General features: G+C 42.8%; 1 protein-coding gene across 1 annotated transcript; it reads right to left on the bottom strand.

Moving 5' to 3' along the window:
- Positions 1-3,553: 3,553 nt before the first annotated feature.
- LOC142499465 (nmrA-like family domain-containing protein 1) lies at positions 3,554-16,861 on the bottom strand. Its single transcript, XM_075608845.1, has 5 exons — positions 16,727-16,861; positions 13,766-14,004; positions 9,015-9,264; positions 7,119-7,309; positions 3,554-4,033 (listed from the first exon to the last, which is right to left on the bottom strand). Exons 1-5 carry the CDS (start codon positions 16,764-16,766, stop codon positions 3,854-3,856), a joined length of 900 nt encoding a protein of 299 aa, XP_075464960.1. The 5' UTR covers positions 16,767-16,861; the 3' UTR covers positions 3,554-3,853.
- Positions 16,862-25,261: the final 8,400 nt, after the last annotated feature.

The following is a 25,261-nucleotide window of genomic DNA, read 5'->3' as shown; positions in this document are numbered from 1 at the left end:
CTGTGATGCCCGTTGCCATGACAATGGGACACTACACGGTGTTCCGTTGCGACACCTCAGCGCTATAAGGCGTCACATTGTCATGGCAACGTGCACCATTTGACTTCGCAGAGACATTCTGACTAGACGTTGCAGGGGGAGATGCTGCCGGTAAGAGAAATAAATATATAAATAAGATAAATGTTAAAAATGTTATTGCAAAAATTTTCAGGTATACCTTTAATAGAAGGTGGCAACCCTGCTCACAGTCAGACGGATATGGCCGACAGAGTCGTTTGGCTGAAGTTACCGCTTAAGAGCACGGTTCCACAGGCACCCAGCACAGACTGTGAGAACTTTTGCTTGCCGTACAGCCAAAGGGTCCTTCTAGTTACACACCAGAGCCCAGTCGTCACTTCACTGGTGACACGGAGCACTGGACAGAAGCACATTCACCTTGGGCTCCACCGTGAAAACAAATCACTACCATTAGCTCCTACATGGGAATTTCAGCCCATGTGGGGATATCTTTTTTTTACCTATATTGGCCTGAAATTTGAAATAAAAGCGAGACATTTTTCCCAATACGTGATATTTTTCAGTTTGACTTTTTTCTAAAACTGCCAGATCGTGCGGAGTCACATTTACGTAAACTAAGTGCAATTAAAAAAAAGGTTAGACAGAAGCAGGTCCATAACCCATAACTATATCAGTGCAACAACACTGACATTATATTGAGATACGCTTCATTTTTTTTTAGTCTTATCTGCTGATTTCTTTGATCTTTTGAATTGTCCTAATTGATTATCTTTAGACTATACATGGCCAAACTTTCCTAAGAAATGAACCCGGTTTGATATAATAATGGAGATTGCTGCTACTCAGAGAATCGAAAGTGTTAGTACCTTGAACTAAAAAAAAGCATGGTAACAAAAGTCAAATTAGTTTTCTAGTCTAGTCTATTAGTTTTCAGGAACCCCAGTGTTAAGTATTCGTCTTTTTTATATATCATTTTGCTTGTGTTAGTATTAAGTATTGGCTTACACAGATATATTTGTACATAGATGTCAGAGTAACTTTTCTGGAGAAATAGCTTTTAATAAATAAAATACGTGTTTTAGAATTACTTTTATAAATTACGATATAATATCTATTTAAAATAAAGTATTATACAAATGTAAAAATAAACGAACTAGTGTCTTTGGGGTGACATTTGGTTGTCCTTATATATAGTAAAAAAACAAAGAAAATGAGCCACATAAAACTAAGATTTGGATTTTAACAAGTGTAACCCCCTTGAAAGGATACAAGGGATTGATGGACAGGCTCTTGACTTCAGCCTAACGACTGTCAACCATCTCCATCTGTGAGATGTCTTTTCAGCTATCGCACAAGGACGTCCGACCATTCTGCCGGGAACATCGAAATAAGTTGCAGAGACACCTACCTTTGCCCACCAAGTGATGTCACACAGCCACAGAACCTAGGTACACACACACACCTTCCAAGCCATAGTACAGTCTGAGTGTCTATGACAGGACTGTCAAACATAGGGGCCACAAAGTGTCTCCCATGTGGCCTGCTCGCGCTGGGGAGATCAAGAGAGAGCGAGAGGTGCACGGGGGAGAGAGGTGCGCTGGGGAGAGCAAGAGAAAGGTGAGCTAGGGAGAGGGATGCACTGGAGAGAGCGAGAGAAAGGTGAGCTAGGGAGAGAGACCAGTGACATTTACATATTTTTAATAAGGAAAAGTCAAGAATAAAAATTTTAAAAAGTCTGCGTAGGTTAGTATTTAATTTTTTCCTTCTGCCGCTCTGATGGTGTGACCCGAGTCTCGCAGTCAGACTTAAGAATTGGCCCACAAGCTATTCTGAGTTAGACGAATCTGGTCTAAAACATCATGTAGACCTATATGCACTAAGCCCTGTTAGGCCACTTAACGTGGCGCTAACGTAACCTTACAGCCAATAGAGTGGCGGGAGGAGAGATAGTCCTATTTAACATGAGATAGTTCACCACTCACTCTTTGACAAAGTCCCTTGCGGGATGAAATGTGTCAGAGGTTCTTAGCTTCATGATGCTGGTTCCTTTTTTTCAATAAAATAGTCGATTTTTGCTAGAGCTGCGTGTGGTTCCCTACTTACCTCAGTGCACCGCTTCTTCGTTTGGCTATTTAACAGAGGGCCCATTGACTTATATACCTGCTTTAATTAGTCACATACTCTACGGGTGAGATGCTTGTGAACACAACTGAGATACCTGAGAAAGATACAAAATATATTAAATTTCAAATATTTCCCAGTTATCACGTGTGTTCACAGGTATCTCCCCCTGTGGAGTATTCATGATTCTAGCTGGAGATATGTCTATGGGACCTCAATTAAATAGGACCTCTTCTCCTCCCCTGCAAACACCCCATTTCACTGTCTGTATGAGAGTAACATCACATTATTTGAAGTTAATGCATTAATAAAATGTAAGTCTACGCTATTGATCTTAAAATCAGCCCTTGTTTCTCCATACCATTAGACGTATGGATACGGCGGTAACTCATGTGAATTCAACAGAACGTCTGTTCCTGTTTTTGACAACGTCCCATTCTGTTCCCAGAGTTACATAGTATATGAGATTGAAAAGAGACATGCATCCATCAAGTTCAACCTATGCTAAATTTAGACAACAGATACTTTATCCTATATCTATCCTTACTTATTGATCCAGAGGAAGGCAAACAAAAAACCCCAGTGTCATATCATCCAATGATATCTCATAAGGGGAAAAATACATTCCTTCCCGACTACAAAAATTGACAATCGGATTAATCCCTGGATCAACATTTTTCCCATGTTTACTTATTTGGTATATCCCTGTATACCTTTCCTATCTAAAAAGATGTCAAACCTTTTTTTGAACAAATCTATTGTATCTGCCATCACAGTCTCCATGGGTAATGAATTCCACATTTTAACTGCCCTTACTGTAAAGAACCCTTTCATTTGTTGCTGGTCAAACCACCTTGCCTCCAACCTTAGGGAGATGACCCCGAGTCCTTTGTACTGTGGGATGAATAGTTCTTTCGAAAGCTTCTTGTATTGTCCCGAATATATTTGTATATAGTTATAGTTATCATATCCCCTCTTAGACGCCTCTTTTCTAATGTAAATAAATCTAATTTAGCTAGCCTCGCCTCATAAAATTAGATTGTCCATCCCCTTTATTAATTTGGTGGGTCTTCTCTGCACTCTTTTTGACGGAGCTCAGTTCATCTCCTTCATTGTGGGCAGACGTAGCATCTCCGCAGCCGATTTCAGTGTCATGACGGAACGGGAAACATTAAATATGGGAGGAGTGGCTCAGTGAGTAAAACACACTGACTGGCACTGAGTTTCGAGCAGGTTCAATTCCCGGTGTCAGCTCCTTGGGCAAGTCACTTTATCTCCCTGTGCCTCAGGGCAGGGAACAGTGCCTGCAAAATGTCTCTGTAAAGTGCTGCATAAAACCAGCAGCGCTATACAAGAACTAATATTATTATATTGCCCCCCCCCCCCAAAAAAAAAAGACGATTACTGCGGTCAATGTTTTCTGTTTGCATTTAAGTCTTCATGTTTTATTAATATTCAAAAAATTCATTTACGTGTACGTTCAATTTCCTCCTAAATTACCACAGCATATTATCTTAGAATTTAGTCAATCAAATCTAGTCAAATAACAAGAAAAAACAAATCATGTAATGCAAAAAAAACCTAAACTCTACAATCCAAATGCAATTGTTATAATATTGCTGCTTACAGTTTAAATATCGTGGGAATAATTGACGCAGCAAGAGCGCAGAGTATTTCTGTGAAGTACATGCAGTAGACCAAAACACTAAAAATATCAAATATTTTTCAATGCTTCTTTGTTTTCTGATAGAAACTGGTCAAAACTACTAATTTTTGGATTAAGTTTGTGAGTTAATGCAATGTTACGATCGGGTTTCATCCAGTAAAAGTGGAACATGGCAGCCATCTCTTCGGCTCCAGGGAATCCCAACTTCGCATAATCTTCCAGTGTGATCTACAGAGAAAAATTAACCAAAATGAAATAAAGCCATGCAACTCATATTTTGTTTCTTAAAGGCAGCAGTGATCAGAGTTTTTTTTTTAACCTTACGAGATTTATCCATGAAAAAAATAAACACACACACACACACTTTTCTTTGGTATTTCCCAATGCCAAAAAATATATTGGGATTTATTTTTGATGTTCATGACCTGATCTTGTCAGTTATTGTATTGGTATCCATTTTTGCCTTAACTTTTAGCCAGGAGAGCTTGGGATATAGGAGACCTCCTAGGGCAGGAAGCAGAGAGGCAGATAGAGGGGGCTATACAGAGGGTCAAATATGGGTATTATAAGCAGCAATACTACATTCCCTCTTTTTCCATATTTTAATGTCACATGCTTTATAATGTATAATTCTACATTCTTAGGCCGAGTTTATAGTTCTTACTTGAGCACATGCGCATGGCGCACCCAACCGATCTCTGCACATACATTTCAGGCAATGGGGGAGGTGAGTGGTGGGTGCGTGACTATGACATCACGGAGCTGGTTCGTCGTGATTAAATGAACCGCTAACGTGACGCGGCTGTCGCTTGAAAAGACAATTCTTGTCTTTTCAAAACACAGTCGCACCATCGCGTTCACACACTAGGGGCGGCCTCCAAGGGATCCTGCAATTTGTACTTGGCGCGTGCAAGTGCCATCGCACATGGTATAATCTCAGCCTTACATATAATCTCAGCATTTACATACATTTTGGACCTCTCCGTAGAAGAGGTTCTAGGTACATTTAGGATCAGGTATCTGATAACGCCAGGATTTATTGAAATAGCTACCACCACAGTTAATTCAATCGTATAATTGTGGTTCACACTATAGATTTGATAGCTACGTTCATTTCCATAACAGCGTTCAGATTGAGCATACTGACGTCTCCTTTCATTTTTAATTTATTTTAATCATTTGTTCGATTGTTTACCTCACTATATCTACATTTTATATGTTAATAAATGTTATATTTTAAATTCGTCAACGGTGTTTCTCCAGTGCGACTACTTTTGTTCATAATCTCAGCCTTACCTAAACTGGCAATCGTTTGGTGCTCCTGTTATAAATCTGTAAAAACCCTGATTGTGTGCCTAACTAAATGGCCACCTTTAAGTTCCAATCAATCCGTCAGTGTAACGCAGCAGCTGCAATGTATCCTGATATTACTAAGGTAACATCTATTGTTACAGTTTAAAGTTCAAACTGTTAGGCCTTGTTTATAGTAGAGCGGGTAGTGTGCGCGACATCAATTGCGGGTGAAACCTGCATTGCAGGCGACGAAGGCGTGGCCATGAGTCACGCAACCTGTTTGCCTTCATTAGCTGAACCGCTCACATGATAAAGGCCATGATGCCGCCGTCGCATGGCAAGATCAATTTGCGCGCTTAGACGCGTTATTCGCGCGTGCTCAATTGAAAACATTAATTTGTTTTGGCGGTGCGCTATATCGCGTGCCGCAAGTATCACAGCCTTACGAATATTGGCAACAAATGATCTCAAACAGGGAAGTGTTGCAAAAATATTGCACTGCTTGGGAGGTGGGCTAAAACCTGCTATAAAATCAAAGAATGATCAGTATTATTCTGGATCCAGGGTCATGTCTAGGGTATGAATGAACCCAGCTAGCTTCAACTCAGCTCTCTTTCCAAAGCACAAGTCCTGTATATTTTCTTCACTTTATTTAGGAAAGCAGCAATAAAAACAGGCACTTGTGGATAAGATGTTTGTGTTGGAAAGGGGAATCTCTGTGGGTGCTTTGTAGTTAAGGGCAGGTGAAAAGAATTGGCCTTGCCATAGGGGTGTAACATGAATGTACTCACTCTGCCAATGTCAGGAAGTAAAGACAGTGGGTACTGCTTGTGGTACAGGGATAGGGGTCAGGCCAAATTAACTGTCAGCAGGGACGGGGGGGGGGGGGGGGAATGGGAAAGCCCATTAACTTGGAGGACTGGAGATGTTGCCAGGGCAACCAGGGTTGGGAGTGAAACTGCAAGGAAAGTAACATCCAAATACAGCTAGCAGGCAGAACTGCCAAGGAAACGGGGGGGGGGGGGGGGGGGGGGTGAAAGAAGGCAGAAATGGGTATTTCTGTTCCATGACAAGTATATAATAAAAATAGCATTAAGAGTTGGATTAACAATTAAATAAAAACCAGTCACTATTATCCAATACTACAGCAAGGATTTATTTAAAAACAACCATATAAGATTGCACATGTTTTGTGGCTTTAATATGTAGAGGAATGGAAGAGGACTGACAGGCCAGTGTCACAACTGGCTCACAATTAAAGGATAACATCTTTCCCCCTTACCCGAGCTGTTGAGGGAACACACCTCTGCCTGGAAGCTCAGATCATTACACCAGCCATAGCTGCCTCGAAGGTGAGCAAACTGTGGTACAACCCACTAAAGCTCTTGCTCCAGAGACAGAAGCTGTCAAACTCCAAGCTTCTTTTCTGGAGGAAACTCCTGGACACCTCTGCAATGTCAGTATCCCCTTTAAAGGGGACTGTTGTAAATACTGTGGTAATTATTCTCTGGAGGCAAATACCTTCCACCTTTTTGTTCTGCGCCTCAACTTCCCCCACTTACAAGGACCATGATGGCAAGCTGCTCAAACGCAGAACTTTTCTACTTCAAATCACTACTGTTTGTCTCCTGATCTATTGCGAGGTAGGTACTCGTTTTCCATGCTCCCTCTTTTTTTTTATATATATCTTCAAGCATCAATTGATTTGTACATCTTTTAGAAAACACTTCAATACCGGAGTAACACTGAAGAATACGCACCTTGTCAATGAGAGAACTTAATAGTGCAGTCCCACATACAGTAGGACCACATTGAATTAATGGCAGCGATATATTTATCACCAGCGCGGGCTTTATTAATATGTAGTTTTGCTAGGGCTCTGAAGATCAGAACATCACCATTTTGCCATGTATACATTTATATCATTCGGAGTGATAAAACAATTAATTTTTTACACACACACACACACACACACACACACACACACACACACACACACACACACACACACACACATTACCTTAGAGTCCTTTATGGTTTTCCCTGTGTGTTTGGACAGTTTCTCTGCATACTGCTGAGCAGTGAGACGCTCAGAGCTCAGACCAATTGCTTTTCCAATGTAATGATCTGGTCCATGGAAGAGGCTTAAAACAACTGGCCCAATGTCTGCCACAGACATGCCATCCATTGGTATGTCTCCCATTGGCAAAGCTAAAAGATATTAAGATACAGCATGTATTATTTTAAATAAATGTATACGGTTGTAGACATGAAAATTAGACCTAATATGTGGAAAGTGTCCAACGACGGACATATGCACACATCATTTATTATTTTATCCCCACTGCAGGTACATTGAACTTGCAGATCCATGTGTTGTAGTACTGTATATCCCCCAACTAATATTACTCAGAGGTATACATTTCATATACAACTATTAATACTGTCACAATTTGCAAATGGTTCATTGTGAGAAATCAGCATAAGACACTTTGAGAAAGGACAAATGGCATTTTGTGTAAATACTGATTTTTCAGAGTCAAAGATAAACCTTTCTTGCTGCAGGGTGCATACAACTGACGCCATTTATGACTTAATGTTGAATTATCTCCACTGCATATCCGGGTGTCGCAAATATATGCTGAATACAGAAGGGAAAAAAAAGCAGTTCTGTGAAATCAGTGTAGAGAAAGTTAATGAATGTATGCTTTATATAGAGAAGAATACTCTAACTGTGCATAGCATTTTTACATGAAATAGTAGAACTATGTCTGTCTTTCTCCTACTGTACTGTGCTGCCGCTTTAAAAATCGCGTTTTCCAGGAACAAATCTCTGCTTTGTAGATTTTATCTAATGTTTGAATGACTGGAGGACAGGGAAAGAGAGTGACGTGGTCACAAGAAGCAGACACTGGAATTGAATCTGGGTTCATCTGCTTCCAATGCAGTGATGTTACTGATGTACAACACCAGGACTGGCCAACTGCAGTCCTCAAGGGCACACCAACAGGCCAAGTTTTAAGTATGTCCCTAATTCAGCACAGGTGGCTTACTCAAAGACGGAGCCACCTGTGCTGAAGCATGGGTATCCTTAAACGTGACCTGTTGGTTGCCATTGAGGACTGGGATTTGGCCACCCTTGTACTATAGGGAACATTTTTTGATTGACCTTACTTTCAGTAATTTGTTATATTTTTGCTACTTTTTGGTTTGAGTATTGAGCAAAAACAGCCATCCTCTCTAACAAGCAAGTTGTAATCCGTTCTCCTTTCCTGGTAATATGGAAGAGTAATGGGAGAGTATAATACCAATGAAAGTGAAGGTTGGCTTTGCGAGGCCCAAGGCGGCATGCAGACAGCGGGGCCCTAATCGGTGGAAGTGGTGGGAATACTTGTGGCCCTCCTCCAGCATCATGACGGCATATGACATCACGTTGCCATGGCAATGCGTCATACTATGACATCATTTGACATCGGTCACCATGGCAACGCTACAAGAGGCAGCCTGCTCCAGAAAAGATAAGACCCCTCTCACAAAGAAACACACAGCTCTCCGTGAGAAGCAGTCCTGCCAGTCTGGGAACCCTGCGCTCCCTCCTCCTGTCAGCACCACCGGTATCCAACTTCCACCCAACCAAAGGGACCCTTGCCCTAAGGCCACCCCTGTAGTGTTTTAAATGGAGTCACCATTTCAGTTCTATTATGGGATTGAGCCTCATAAAAAAAACACAAGAACCTTGAACTCCCCCCCCCCCCCAACCCCCCCTTAGGCAATTGTTTCAATGGTGCAGAGTCTGGCACCCAGGAATGGGATTGGGCTGGAAAACAAATAACTCTACATTATCTTTTTTTTCCCCAAATGTCATCACGTTTCTTAATGTAGATTAATTTGTAACGACTAATAGAGTACATCATACCCAGGTTATAATAATCTCCATCAGCAGCTTTTTGAGGCTTCATTGATGTCAGAAAATTTTCAAAGTAAAAAGCCATTCGGACGCTGGTCATGGGAACTCCGGTCTCCCAGAAATACTCCTCCACCTCTCCTTTCCCATCGAAGTGCAACACTTCCAGCTTCCCTCCCGTCAGCTTCTTCACATCCTCCAGACCACTGTAGATCACGTGCTTCACGGCTAAACGTTTTGCCACATCTGCTACCATCTTACCCTATTCAAAATGTAAACGTGATTCACACACGGCTGTATTTGCCTGCATTGCATGCACTGTACAGTATATCAGATTCCCAACAAGTAATTCTGCTACCACGGTTAGTAGGCAAAGTCCTTAACACTAGCACCCACCACCCCCCATGTTGCCATGGGAGAGAGAGAAGAACACAGCCAAAGAGAAAACAAGCACAGTAATCACATAAAAGTATATCTTTTAGAGACAAACTACAAAATAAAACACAAACGAAGCGAGTCAGGCAATGTATGATATAGCAAAAGCACAAAATATATACATTTAAATCATGGCATTTGTGGTCAACTGTTAGTGCTCATGTAGCTTCTCAGTAGTATATCATTTATAACATGTTTTACCAGGAAGTAATACATTGAGAGTTCTCTTTTTCAAGTATGTCCTGGGCATAGAGTTAAGAAAACAAAAACATGTTTACAATACATAGTTACAATGTATTGGGGAATCTTAGGCTGCGCTTATATAGTGCCAGCCAGCGATGATGTCACCCGTCGCGAAAGTTGTAATCAGGTTTGGCAAAGTCACTGGCTACACAGGGAATTAAGTCAGCAAGGGGGAAGGCAGAGGGACTATGTGATTGGCTTATAGGCAGTCACATGGGGAGACAGTCTCTGCAAAATCGAATTCTACTGACAAGAATTTTGGTAGCGCTGTCGCCATCGCGTCCACTATAAACGCACGCGACGGCATCAATACAATTGTTTTGTAGCGATGTCGTGTCGCTGGCACTATAAGCGCCGCCTTACCTAGCTACCTCAAACACTAAAGTTGGAATCAGCTCTCAGTCCTTCTGCATCCTGCCAAGGTCAGAATCTAGTTAGAGCAGGTCGCAGGACCCCCAAACACCTGCACCCCAGTAATACACATTTATTAAGGAATCCCCCCACCCCCTCAAGGGGTATTAGAGCAACTGGGTGTTCACGAGTAGTACAATGGGGACATTATTAGGGTTGTTTTCTGTTGGTAGTAATCTTTGTCCATCCCAGGGCAATGTTCAAGGGGAGGGAATAAGAGCCTCTTAGCCAGTTAGTACCCCCTACTTCAGAAGCCCCTGCTCCAAATATTGCCCCTCTCCCAGTCTTTAAAACCCCCAATATTTTAAACACACTCAGATTGTAATATTGCAGTACATGAATCCTATGACATATTTTGTAATATTTTCAGTGACGATAACTGTAGCACCACGCATGTGAATGTGTTAATTATCTGATAAGATCCACACAAACAAGAACAGAGTACCACTAGTTTTTTTTAGTTTATAAAAGAATACTGTACTTTTTTTTAAAGAAAAAAAAAATAGTTATTTTAGGAATTCTGCCTCCCTTTTAATTTTTAGAGCATAAACATAATATCATTTTTAGTATGAGCTCTAAAAAGGTTTTTTTTACTAATGCTAAACAGATTTAGAAGGTCTTCAGCTCAGGCACAGTGCAACTACCTCCTTCAGCCACTTTAACTACGAATAATCAAATGTGAGACATCTGCAGTGTGTAGAAAATGAGTTTCTCCAGAATACAAGGGGCCATAAACAAACTGTAAGAAGATAGGCGTAGATACAGGAAGAAGATAGGCGTAGATAGAGCACAGCTCCAGACATCCTGTAGTAAGAATCCAGGAAAACAAACCAGGCCACTCCAAAATAGTAACAAAAAGAGGTTATTTAATGCTGGCTAGACATACAGGGAAAAGGGGGACTGAATGAACGCACCTACGCGTTTCGTACAGGGGTACTTTATCAAGGTAACAAGGAAATGAAATTACTGCCTTTATATACCTACCTACTTATAGGTATATAAAGGCAGTAATTTCATTTCCTTGTTACCTTGATAAAGTACCCCTGTACGAAACGCGTAGGTGCATTCATTCAGTACCTTTTCCCTTTATGTCTAGCCAGCATTAAATAACCTCTTTTTGTTACTATTTTGGAGTGGCCTGGTTTGTTTTCCTGGATTCTTACTACAGGATGCCTGGAGCTGTGCTCTATCTACGCCTATCTTCTTCCTGTATCTACGCCTATCTTCTTCCTCTATCTACGCCTATCTTCTTCCTCTATCTACGCCTATCTTCTTCCTGTATCTACGCCTATCTTCTTCCTGTATCTACGCCTATCTTCTTCCTGTATCTACGCCTATCTTCTTCCTGTATCTACATTAGATGGATTGCACGCTGAAGATTTTGTGAGTGCCCCTTGGACAGTACAGGTAAAGTGCCGCAGTGCCTTATTCAAATCCTGTCTCCCATGGACATTGTTCCTCCTTAATACTATTACTGATTGGGTGGTTATATTGTGTACATCACTGTGGATGTCTAAGCCGACTCCACCAGTCACATTCCCCTTCAGTTGTGTTATATTCATTTGGGGGCAACTCCACTACCACTGGACTACCAATTATGGACTTATGATGTTATTACCATATGCATACGGAACCTGGTTCAATTATTGAGCACCACAACTTTTACAAATACCCTGTGATCTGGCAGCCGTGGCTGGACTTCTGCAGAAGCTCAGGGAACCCACCCCTATTAACATATTAATCAAATGATGCCAAACTGTTACTATGTATAACCTATGAATTTTCTGGTAACTACGACATCCTTACCTCAGTATTTTAAGACTACACTGTATAACCATAACTTGATAACCAAAGATATTGTCTGTAAGCATTCTGTACCCATCCGCCTTCCCGCTAATCCTTCCTACTTTATTTTTTGTACCCCTGTTCCCTGACAAAAACCAATAAAAATTGAGTAGACAAAAAAAAAAAAAAAGTGTAGGTAGAGGTGGATGCAGAATCTCGTTTTTTCCCCCACTTGATTAGTTGGCAGAATTTTCCAATTGGCTTGATAACTGGTTCAAATAGAACAGATTCTTTCAATCAAATATCAATGGTGGATTGCAGGAGAATAGGAATGCCTCAAAGTTGATCGACCTGCATGGAACATTTCATATAGTAGCTCTATTGAATCTTCACATACTTCCGTTTAGTGCCTTATTTTAGATTGTGTAAAGCTTCTGTTTGTGCCGTTTTTGGGTCAAAAAATCACCATTAAAGTCAATAGTAATTTTCAACTGCAAATAGCCCCCTAGACCACTTTGGACAATATGGAATAACCCCCTCAATATTAACCCAAGTAGAAATATGACTCGTCAGCAGGTATGCAGCGCTAAGGCTCTATAATGAATAAACATTAAAAACAATTTGTATTAAACAAGTGTTTTGAGACACCCAAACTAGCATAAAAAAGGTAAATACCAGAGAAGAAGAGTTCTAAGGGGAGTTTCAGGAGGAAGAGTCCCCGAGTTTAAATATATTGACAAGGAGATGAAGTGGAACGTTGAGCTTCCTACAGAGAAATTGGTAAACATGTGTTTTATTCGTCTTTAACTTAAACCAGGGGTGCTCCACGCCAGTCCTCAAGCTCCCTCAACAGGTCAGGTTCAGGATATCCCAGCTTCAGCACAGGTGGCTCAATTGAGGACTGGAGCACTGGAGCACCCCTGATCTAAACCAGGCATTATCTTTCCATATCAATTTGATATTTTATTAGCACTTGTGTTGGTATACAGCATCTGTCACACCAACCTGTATTACAAATACTTAAGTGTGTGTAGCCCTGGTAAGAAATTGGGCTATATATATATATATATATATCTTTCTCCTACTGGTATAAGCCCTGCTAAGGGCGGGCTGCCAGTAGTTATCATGGGTTTCCCCCACTTCAAGCCCTGCCCTGAGTGGTGGATGTAGGCCGCCTGACTCTGTGTCTAAGGCAAGAGACATAGGGGAGGGGCCTGCCTAAGTCATAAAGGGCAGTGCACAGCCTATTTAGTGTGTCATTCTGTCAGTTCTAGCAGAGTTTCCAGGAGGAGAGTTCATAGAGGAGAATGCCAGTAGTGTGTTTCATTGGAGGAGCTCAGGCAGGCCCTGAGTAGAGCTGATAGAGCTGCGGTGGACCAGTGCCTCTCACCCTGCCTAGGTGGTGAGGGAAGAGCTAGCCCCACCCTGAGCGCCCGCGGCTTGGGGTGGTGGCAGGAAACAAAGAGCCCCAGAGAGCCGATCCTGAAGGGGTGCAGTCTGGAGCTGGGAGAGAAGACCCTGTACCTGCCATAACGTGTGCTGTTGCTACTCTGCTGTGTGCAATAAAGAGAGCTGCTGCTGCTTTTATAAGAGACTGTGCGAGACTGAATTCTCTCGCCCCCAAGTGGGGTTCTCTGGAAGGATTTCACCCTACCCTGCTAGGGCTTGCCAGAGATGGAGGCGCTGTACCACTAAGAGATGAAGGCATGTACCCCAGAAACATGTCCCTGTTCCTCATACCATCGCGGGAGACTCAGGCCCTCCTGTTCCACACAGGTATGCACCACCCAGACACATGTAGCCAGACCTTAATACACCCTAGGGGGTCCGATCTACGACCGGGGGGGTCTGAGGGTTACATGTGTTTTATAGAAATATACATCCCTTACCTGACAAATTTCCTTTTCTTTGCTGAAATGATCCCAAAAGTTGGTTACCAAAAAAGCGCCATAAGTTCCAGTCAAAATAGCTTCAATATTCTTCTGGTCATCAAGGTCCCCTTTGACCACTTCTGCCCCCAGGTCATGCAGGGCAACAGCAGCTGGTTTCTTAACATCTCTGGTCACAGCTCGGACCACAAAGCCTGGATTTTCCAGTAGCGCTCGAACGACCGATCCTCCTTGAGCACCTAGCATTGCAAAAAATTATTAATGTTACTCCATACAGATATAGCAAATTGTAAAAAAAAAAAAAAAAAAACACACCCCTTACTGGGATTCAGACGCTGTGACACGTCTCCATGGCAACACGGTCGGGTCATGTAACGTCACCGGCGTAAAATGCCGTGGATCATGTGACCTGACGTCAAGTTACCCCGGAGCGTCATTTGACGCGACTGGAAGGTAGGAGGAGGGACGTAGCTTCGGCACAGGCCAGACAGGGGGGGACAGCAGGAAAAGGTTTGTGCTCCCCTGGCTTAGCCAACAGTGCTTCCACTGCAGTGAGGGATTTCTGGGTAATGACATGCAAATAAGCACTCAATGTGTTACTCTTTACTGCTCATCTATTTTAAAAGCAGCAACTCTCCTTCCCCCCTAACTTTTTTTTTTTTTTTTTTACAGGATTAAAACCAGGGGTCTTCTGGATCCAAGTGCTATTTTCAGCTCCTGGCACTTCATTCTATAAAAATAAATGGGAAGAGGGGGTGGTGTTTAGAACACACACACACACACACACACACACACACCATTATATATTTTTTCATAACACAGAATATTATGGCCACTTTAATGAACTTTAGCAAATCTAGACCTTGCTGTATACCAGGCCTGCACAACTTGTAAAGCGAGAAGGGCCGAACTGCTCCAAGGAAAAAAAATTGGGGCCGCATGGGTAAAATCATCATCATCTCTCCTCCAGCACCTCTCATCATCATCCTCATATCTCCCCCAGAACCCCTCACTATCAACCTTTGCGATACTCCCCATCTATCTCTCATACCCCCATCTCTCCCCCTCACCCACACACATAATACCCCCCTGCACACCACTCACATCCTTCTCCCCCCCCTGCACCTCACACCACTCTCCCCCCTGCACCTCACACCACTCTCCCCCCTGCACCTCACTCCAATCATCCCCCCTGCACCTCCAATGACCCCCCTGCACCTCCAATGACCCCCCTGCACCTCCAATGACCCCCCCCCCCGCATGTCCAATCACCCCCCCCCCGCACCTCCAATGACCCCCTATCACCCCCTGCACGTCCAATCAACCCCCCTGCACCTCCAATCACCCCCCCTGCACCTCCAATCACCCCCCCCTGCACCTCCAATCACCCCCCCCCCCTGCACCTCCAATCACCCCTGCACCTCACATCACCCTTCCTGTACCTCACCTCAATGCACCTCACCTCAATGCACCTCACCTCAATGCACCTCACCTCAATGCACCTCACCTCAATGCACCTCACCTCAATGCACCTCACCTCAATGCACCTCACCTCAATGCACCTCACATCACCCCCGAAACCACGGTGAATCGCCGCCATTTTTTTTTTTTTTTTTTTTTTTTTTTAAATCTCATCGCGGGCCGCACAGAGAGGCCGGCGGGTAGCATGTTGTGCAGGCCTGCTTTATAGAATAATAAAGCATAACCATTTTTCCCCATGCACATCGCTTTGGAATTCGTGTTAGGTCAGTGGGAGGAGTTACGGTCGAGCAGCGCATACATTATAATGAGATGTATGAAGTTCCCCACCTCTCGCCATTCATTTTCTTCCTTTCCATTGTGTCATAAATCTTCAGCTATCGAGGTAGCAAAACAATTAACTAAATCGTATCAATTATTAGGTAATAAGCAGAACATTTATTTAAACAATTCTGGACACCACCTTTAGTATGTTGTTGCATAGTATAAACTTTACATTGCTAGGGCAGGTGATTGTTAATGGCTGCTCAGGTAAAACAACTTCAACAACTGAAAATAGATAATGCACATTATTTATAAAATGTTTTACCAGGAAGTAATACATTGAGTTACCGCTCGTTTTCAAGTATGTCCTGGGCATAGAGTTATGATAATATATGGTTATATTAAATGAATAGGGTTATATAAGCAATTCACAGATATTTTATGGAGAGTTAGAGCAGGGGTGCGCAAACTGGGGGGCGTGAGATTTTCCAGGGGGGCGCAGTAGTTACAGAGACTCTGCGCTCTTCCCCATGGAATTTAAATGCCGGGGACTGCGCGAGGCCTCTGTAAATGACCTTACCTTGGCTTCCAGCGATGCGCCGTCATGTCAAAGCGGTGTCACACGATGTCATGTTACAATGGCAATGCAACATCACATGACCCCACAGCGTCATTTGACAACGGAGCCAAGGTAAGTGGGGCCCGGGGGGGGGAGGCAGGGGGAAAGTTTGTGCACCCCTGAGTTAGTGCATTAGTGAGGAGACCTAAGAATTGCATTCCCTATTCACTGCCGACTAATCTACTTTAAGTACAAAAATTAGCCAGCTTTGAACAATTTAGGGCTGAATCACAATGTTCTGTGTTCCCGCTTAGGATGTGCGTGCCAGCAGCTCTGCACAGACATGTTTTCATTTGCACTTTCAAAGCCCAAAATCATTTCAGAAATGCCACCCAGAAACCTGGAATGCATCACTTTTTTTTTAACTTTGGATATTTTCAGATTACGCTTTCAGGGTTTAAAATAGGTTACAGACTATTAAAAACGCAGATTGCAAGAAAACAAAGGACTGAATACAACTTCTCTAACATTTGCTCGGCTTGTGAGTTCATTGAAGATACAGTGACCTTGTTCATGGTTGTAGACGCACATACTAGTGAATACATTCTCAATTGTTTCACTTAATACAAACATTATTTTGTACTATTTTTTAATCCTACCTGTTGCTCCAAACACAGCGATGATTTTCTTGCAGGACATTGCTGTATGTTTACGGGCAGGCGTCAGAATGTCATGGCAAGCCCATGAATCCTGAGCAAAATATCTCAGCCCCACCTACAGTATTTGTATATAAATGTGACTCGTTGGGTTATCAGTAATATGTGGATCTGGATTTCACATGGTTCAGTTTCACAAAGAATGAATTAAGACGGGTTCTCAACTCCAGTACTCAATACCCTCCAACAGGTCAGGTTTTCAGGATATCCCTGCTGCAGCACAGGTGGCTCAATCAGTTGTCACTGATTGAGCCACCTGTGCTGAAGCTGGGATATCCTTGAAACCTGACCTGTTGGGGGGATCTTGAGAATTGGAGTTGAGAACCTCTGCATTAAGATAACCTAGTTGTAGTATTTACAACCACTCCCGTAATGAGATAATGAGACTAGCACCATTTGTTTGCTCTAATGCTGCGGTCCCGCTGGCGCTGAGTGCGCGGTGCTTGCCGCTTTTACTTACATAAATCTATAGGTGTAAGCCCCTGCTCACGCGGTGCGCTCGTGCGCGGGGACGCACGCTCACTCAAGCTTGGTGCTTGAGTAAACAAAAACAAAAATCTAACTTTCAAGCGCACTCAACTTGCCCGCAACAGTAGGGTTTTGGGTTTTAACCTCTGATGATCCGCTACAACAGGCTTCCTTGTCTTAATAAATTAGTTTTAAATGTCATCAGCTTCTGTGTTTCATGTTTTATGTTGTTTGTGTTAGTTAGTGTTTTATGTAAGTTGCAATTACAATACACACTATGATGATTTTTCTTTTTGTATTTTTCTGCATGTTACTGATCTACTGATTGGAGCCTGATCTTACATCACCATAGATTGGACTTTATCTTGGACTCAGTGGACATTTTACTTTACAGCAGTAATACACGTGACATAATAGAAATAAGCGCTTCATGCATAAAAGTAGACATTTAGGCAAAGGCTTTCCCGCCCCAAAGAGCTTACATTCTAAATGGTAAGTAGAGAGAACAGTAGGTGTTAAGGTCAGTGCGTATGGAATGTATAGTATCCACCAACGGAGCTACCCATAAGCTTCATGAAAAAGGTGGGTTTTAAGAAATGTCCTAAAGGTGGAGAGAGAGGGGCACTGCCAGTCGGATATTGAGGGAAGGGTATTCCAGAGGTGTGGGGCACTCACTGAGAAAGGTTTTAGGCAGGAGAGGGATTTAGATACAAAAGGTAGGGAGAAGACATCCTTGAGCAGAACCACAAGTTGTCCCTGCTCTCCCCCCTGATGGCAGACCTCAGCCCTCGTCGCAGCTCTGGGTGGCTGTGGTCTTGCTGCTGCCGACTGCATTTTTTTACGAAAGAGAAAGCTGAGCCACCTGTGCTGAAGTAGGGATATCCTTAATAAAATGACCTGTTGGTGGCCCTTGAGGACTGGAGTTGGCCACCCTGCCATAGACTAATGTAATTTTTGTCCATAAGCTTTATATAAAACAAAGCAAGTTTGTATATTCTTCCAATACAACAAGCTGAGTGACTCAGCTCTCTCACTGTTAGCTTTACCTTAGGAGACCTGTGTGAGCGAAATGCCCTGCACCCTTTTCTGATCTTTGTGTGCGTATGTTGGCAACGTCTGATGAAATGTACACTTTCTGCTTAGGAAGCAAAGAGGCCAACCATTCATTTTTTCACAAAATTGCTTATGGCCTGTGAAAGGGAAATGTTATTGGCCACCAATAATCCAGGGCTATGTCACAGGGGGCTCAGATGGTATAAGGCAGTGGTGCTCAAACTCCCCCAGGGGAGGCGCAAGACTTTATTGGGGGGGCGCGACGATTACAGAGGCCCTGCTCTGAGAGAGCGATGCCTCTGTAAATTTACTTACCGGCTTCAGTCCACGCGTCTCCATGGCAATGCGGTGTCAAATGATGCCTGTTACCATGACGTCAAATGAAAAATGAAGCCTCAGGTCACGTGACATGGCCCCACAGCATCATTTGACGCTTCATTGGAGGTAAGGGGGGCACGACCGAATAGTATAGCAGGCCATAGAACAGATAGACTACTTCAGACATTGGGGCCTATGCAGAGAGCAGCGCTATTTCAAAATTCGCCATTTTTTTGAGAAAATCGCGCAGAAAACAGCAGAAAATGGCGAGTTACGAAAAACGCGCCAATTTTTCTTTTCTATTTCTAAAACTCGCCTCGCGGCTGGCGAGAACCTCCATCTCGCCAGTTTTAAAAATATCCTAATGCAGAGAGGCGCGAACGGCATCTAGCGGCTGTTCGCGCCAATAAAATGGCGCGATTGTCTCCTTTTTGCCTCGCCAGAAAAAATTGGCAAGAAGCTGCCGCTCGCGGCCATAGCAAAGGGGAAAAAAAGGCGCGAATTTTTTTTTACACATTTCTGAAGCGCGCATCTCGCCAATTTAAACTCGCCACACGCATTCATGTTAAACATAGCAGAATTCGCACATTTCTGCATATGGAGAATAAAACTCTCCAAAAAAGCTACTTTTTAATAAACTCGCCAATTTTAAAATTCGCTGCTCTCTGCATAGGCCCCATTATCTGGTGTCAAACAATATGGTTACCCTGTGCTTCTTCCCCTGGTAGCTCTCACTTTTAGGGAGGTAATTATGCTTGTTTCCCTTAGTAATGGTTAGATTGGCAATCTCCTGCAAAGATTCAATAATGTCCTATGTAAGGTGGACCCTTGTTTTTATTTATTTATAAAATATTTTACCAGGAAGTAATACATTGAGAGTTACCTCTCGTTTTCAAGTATGTCCTGGGCACAGAGTAAAACAAATAATACATGGTTACAAATACAGTTACATAAATGAACATGGTATACATTTATATACAAGACATTGCATGCACAGTTAAAGAAAATATATATTATGAGCTTATGAAACAGTTACAGACCAGATTAAAGTGTGAGACAGCCTTAGATTTGAAAGAACTTAAGCTGGTGGTGGATATGAGAGTCTCTGGTAGGTTGTTCCAGTTTTGGGGTGCACGGAAGGAGAAGGAGGAACGTCCGGATACTTTGTTGAGTCTTGGGACCATGAATAGTCTTTTGGAGTCTGATCTCAGGTGATAGGTACTGCATGTGGTAGGGGTGAGGAGCTTGTTCAGGTAGCTGGGTAGCTTGCCCAGAAAGTATTTGAGGGTGAGACAGGAAAGGTGAACTTTGCGCCTAGACTCTAGTGATGACCAATCTAGTTCTTTGAGCATTTCGCAGTGATGTGTGTTGTAGTTGCATTGGAGAACAAAACGACAAATTGAATTGTAGAGGGTGTCAAGTTTGCTAAGGTGGGTTTGAGGAGCCGAGCCATATACTATGTCTCCATAGTCAATAATTGGCATTAGCATCTGCTGTGCAATACGCTTTCTGACCAGGAGACTTAGGGAGGATTTGTTCCTGTAAAGTACCCCTAGTTTGGCATAGGTCTTGGTTGTCAGGGTATCAATGTGCATCCCGAATGTTAAGTGGGAGTCAAACCATAAGCCCAGGTATTTAAAACTAGTGACAGGTGTTAGGGTGGTTTTAGCGTTGGTTCTAATCAGGAGCTCAGTCACTGGAAGCTTTACAAATTTAGTCTTGGTCCCAAATACCATTGTTACAGTCTTGTCAGTGTTTAAAAACAGTTTGTTTTGGGAAATCCAGTTTTCGAGTCTCAAAAAGTCAGACTGAAGTATGTGTTGAAGGTCAGAGAGGCTATGGCTGTGTGCATACAGGATTGTGTCATCTGCATACATGTGTATTGAGGCTTCCTTACAAGCTGTGGGAAGATCATTAATGAACACTGAGAAGAGTAGGGGCCCCAGAACAGAGCCTTGCGGGACACCACAGGTGATATCCAGGGGGTTGGAGTTAGAGCCTGAGATGGACACATGTTGGGATCTTCCTGATAGGTAGGACTGAAACCAGTTTAAAGCATGTTTCCCTATTCCAGAGCTCTGGAGTTTGTTAAGCAGGATAGCATGATCAACTGTGTCAAAAGCCTTTGCAAAATCTAGGAATACTGCACCAGTGAGTTGTCCCCGTTCCATTCCACACTGGATTTCATTGCAAACTTTTAGCAGGGTAGTTACGGTGGAGTGTTTGGGACGAAACCCAGACTGGAATTGGCTAGGGAAATTTGTCTTGGTGTAGAACTCGCTTAATTGGGAGTGGACACATTTTTCCATAACTTTGGATAGAATTGGGAGAAGTGAGATTGGCCTGTAGTTTGAGACAGTGTTTTTGTCCCCACTTTTGAAGATTGGGACAACTCTGGCAGTTTTCCAGGTCTTAGGGATATGGCCTGCAGACAGGATAGAGTTGACTATCGACGCAATTGGTTTGGCAATGGCTGGGGCACCAAGTCGTAGGAACCTAGATTGTAGTAAGTCGGGTCCACATTGGCTGCTTAGTTTTAGTTTGAGGAGCGCTTGTGTAATCTCCTCTTCAGATACTGGGCTAAATTGAAAATTGTGGGCAGTGTTGGGAGGGGGTGGGACTATAGGGGTACTCCCAGGATGAGATTCAGGTTTGGGGTTTGTGCTGCGTTTCGCTAATAGGTTAGTGGCACACCCCACAAAGTAATCATTGAATGCATTTGCAATGTCAGTGGGGTTTGTCAGAGTAATATCCCCCTTAGTGATATTACTTGGTTGTTGATGGTTAGGAGGCTGGAATATATTGTTGATAACCTTCCAGAAATTAGCTGGGTTTGATGTATTCTGGAGGAGATTGTCAGAGTAATATTGTGCTTTTGCATGCCTTGTTTGCCTTGTGCACACGTTCCGCAGGCATCTGTAGTGATTGAGATCCTTGGTAGTGCCAGTTACTTTGTAGCTTTTCCACAAGGCATCCCTGAACTGGTAGAGTGCTATAAGGTCAGGTGTAACCCATGGAAGGTGGGCCCCCCGTACCCTTATTTTGCGTAGTGGAGCATGGGTATCGCAGAGTTTTAAGAACTCGGATTGGAAATAGTCGAGCGCAGAATCAGGGTCGGGAATTAAATCGATTCTGTGCCATGGGCAGTTGGTAAGGTCATCCAGAAACTGTTGTGGGTTAAAGTTTTTAAATGTTCTAGTTAGGAGAACTTTGGGGCTTGAATGGGGCGGTTTAATTTTCCTTACACAGTACACTATTGCATGGTCACTGAAAATGTCAGGAAGGATGCCAGAGGATTGGATTCTGCTGGGGTTTGAGGAGAGAATCCAGTCTAGCAAGGAATGGTTATGCGACTTCAGGTTTATTCGTGTGGGTTGGGAAATGAGTTGCGATAGGTTAAGTGACTTGAGTTGTATCTGGATTTTGTGGTTTTTAGGGTCAAGCCAATTGAAGTTGAAATCCCCAAGAACTAGCAGCTCACTCTTCTCATTCAGAGAGGAAATGGAGGCAAGAAATTGGGTGATATCAGTCAAGGATTGTGGAAGGGCTTTAGGGGGGCGGTAGATGCCAGCAAGCAAGATGGGCTTAGAAAAGGGGAGGCAGATTTTGCCAACTAGAGTTTCAAAAGAGGGTGGACTTGGTGGGCAATGTAGCAGTGTAAATTGTAAGGTGTCTGCAATATAAAATAACACCCCTCCTCCTCTCTTTGACCTATCTCTCCTAAAAATGGAGTATCCCTGAATGGCGATATTTGCATCAGGGGTTTTAGAGGATAGCCATGTTTCTGTAAGAACGATGGCTTTGGGTTTATGCATAAGGCACCATGCCCTTAGTTCGTCTAGTTTGGGCAGCAGGCTCCGGATGTTTATATGGGCGACAGATAGCCCTTTTTGGAATTTAAAGGTGGAATTCTCAGGGGCATGGGACAGAGCTGAAATGGGAGGACCTGGGTTAGTTTCAATATCACCTGCTAGAGAGAGTAATAGTATGAGAAGAAATTTGGGTAGTTGTTTACAAGTTGTAAATTTGTGGTGTTTTCCATTAGAGTGAGCAGTGGTTGGTGTGCTGGTTTTTAGAGTTCTCCACCAACATTCAGTAGATAGTGCAAGGCTTTTGAGTAGTCCAGGGTGTATGGTGATGTTGGGTGCGGGCCAGGATGGAGGAGTTTGTAGTGGATAGAGGGAGTAACATCTCCATGAGGCCAGGAGAAAGAAAAAAGTTAGAAGACATAGCAGGTTCATGATGCCAGAGGTAGGCAGTGTTGCATGGAGCTGTTATGAGCAGAGTGAGTGTGTGCAGACTAAACAGCAGGGGTGAACCTGTACCTTGTCATGTGTTTTGCTGCATTGCAATGCTAGGGTCAATTCAGGGTTTCAGTGTTTTGTGCAGTCAGTTTTGGGAGAGGCTGCAGTGAAAGAAGTTGTAAAGGGGTGGGGGGTTAAACTATGCAGGCTAACAAGCATGGGATCATAGTGTGATCTGAATAGCTTACCATTTGTTGTCTTGAGTTAAAGAGTTTGCAGAAAGAAGCAGTCCCCAGTCACACTGTAGTCTAACTGTATCACTTAAAAACCTCACTTTAAATGCCTCACTGCCTAATGCAGTTCCTGCCAAATGCAGCTGAGCTGTTAGTATTATACACAAAAAAAGGTCACATGACCCTCCCCCTCCCCAATCAGTCACCTTGTTCCATTTGTTCAATTAACAGCACAGAGTTAAGAGGAAAAGAAAAAAAAAACTTTTTACATTCAAACATACTGACTTATATATCAATTCAACAAGGCCAGATTCAGTCTTGGGGGACACACACTATTTTCTGGGATCACTATCCCATTTCAGTGTACGGCATTCTTAGTCTATACTTGTCATATCGGGAGTCTACTGAGGACCTTCCGGTGGGGCTGGTCCAGTTATGCTCTGGAGCTACTGCAGTGGGAACTCCTGCTGAGCAGATGCTTACTCTTCTTCCTGCATGAGAACAATCTTTGGCCATTACTACAGGCACTGACTTTATAGGGTACCTACAGTTCCAAATATGTAACAAAATATATATATGATTTTCACGGAATTGCTACTTTAAAATGCTGGTTGGCTTTAATATAGTCTACATGATACGTTGGTCCCAATGAGTGGTAAACTGTAACAAATTATTGAGCAATATCTTTTCTCCAGGTAATTAAAGTGTATTACACTCATTATTGTTCGTTTGACATTTTACTTAGAAATTGCAGAGCAATAGAGATGAATCAGAATTTTTCAATCCAAAGAGAATACTTTTTTTAACCCTTTATTTCATTTCGGTCACTCTGGTGTTGCGATATCATACATGACAGAGCATGTCAGAACAAAAGGTGCAAATACTATACATACTCTGATTATACCAATAATCATTGAATCTTCAGAAATAGCCGGCAATATTGTTTTGAAACAATGTGTGGTTTCATGTGCCTGCCTGCATCAGGGAGCAGTGATTGACAGAAATGTAAAAATAATTCCCCCCCCCTAAAATAATGTGGGTATCTATATCTAGGCCCTATCTAATAGAAAACCACAATGCCTACAATTCTCCCAATATTCATTTGAGCCCATTCCAAAAAGATAATACTACCTACATGTTAAAACATTGCTCACAAATGTAGATGCCATAACATGCCTTTACCTCAGATAAACCAAACTTGTGATCTCAAACGTTCCATAAAACAAAGCGAGTCTTTCATTCTCCCAATGCACTGCCAGAGTGACTTAGCACTTTGCTTTACCTTTAATGAACCCTGCCAGTACCACACCCTGTACTCTTTATACAGTATGTGTATGTTAGCAAAGTTGATTAAATGCAGACACTGCTTTTGAAACAAAGAGGCTGCAGCTTGTTATTTAGACATTCAATTGAGTTAAGTGCAAGAGAAAGGCAAGTGCATATGTGTCCTTCCCCATTTTGTATGGTGGTTGCCTTTTCAGAGGAATGTAATGGCAAGATGGTCTTACAGTTACCTAGTCCCTGTTTCCAACTTCCTTCATGACCTGCCCTCGTATTCTTACATCTTCTGGTTCCTTTGAATAGAGGAACCGTGGTTTAATGTCGATGCTTCAGAGACATCACGAGGTACAACTCGGTCAGCTTCACTTATATAAATGTTCAAAGTTAATGTGGAAGTATAATGAACGCTACGGCTATTGGTCAGAATCGAGCATTCATCCAAGATAATGAACCCCGTAATGTGGAAGGGATGTTGGGTGAGACAATAAAACGCCAGAATCAGGTGCCTATGGTATCTCGCATGTTGGGGGTATTGGAGGCCACCGAACTGACAGCGACCCTGTGCTTCCTGCCCTCAGTAGTTCAATGTAAAGAGAACCCAAAAAGGAGAAAAGGCGGTGTACTGCTCTATGAAGAGAAGGTCCAGAGCACGATAAATAAAAATCAATTTATTAGGCACATGGCAACATAAAAACAAAATCAGGCAAAATCTCCAGCGCGTTTCACGCCTACGGGCGCTTTATCAAAGAGATCTTTATCTTGGAAAAAGTGTCTATATGTGTAAAATGCATTAGAGGTTTTGCCTGCCCTCTATTCTTGTTTTTATTTTGCCATGTGCACAATAAGTTGATTTTTATTTATCACTAGCTGAGAGCCCCGGC

The sequence above is a fragment of the Ascaphus truei genome, chromosome 7, assembly GCF_040206685.1.
Source record: "Ascaphus truei isolate aAscTru1 chromosome 7, aAscTru1.hap1, whole genome shotgun sequence".
Classification (NCBI taxonomy): Eukaryota; Metazoa; Chordata; class Amphibia; order Anura; family Ascaphidae; genus Ascaphus; species Ascaphus truei.
This window is presented reverse-complemented; position numbering and strand designations above follow the sequence as displayed.

Bases quoted from the DNA above. Each gene is read 5' to 3' on its own strand.
- LOC142499465 (XM_075608845.1), bottom strand. From the start codon at position 16,766: ATGTCCTGCAAGAAAATCATCGCTGTGTTTGGAGCAACAG. The intron at 9,265-13,765 runs GTAAGGGATGTA...CATTTTGAATAG, and splicing joins AAGAAAAGGAAATTTGTCAG to GGTAAGATGGTAGCAGATGT. The intron at 7,310-9,014 runs GTATGATGTACT...AATATCTTTTAG, and splicing joins TGGAGATTATTATAACCTGG to CTTTGCCAATGGGAGACATA.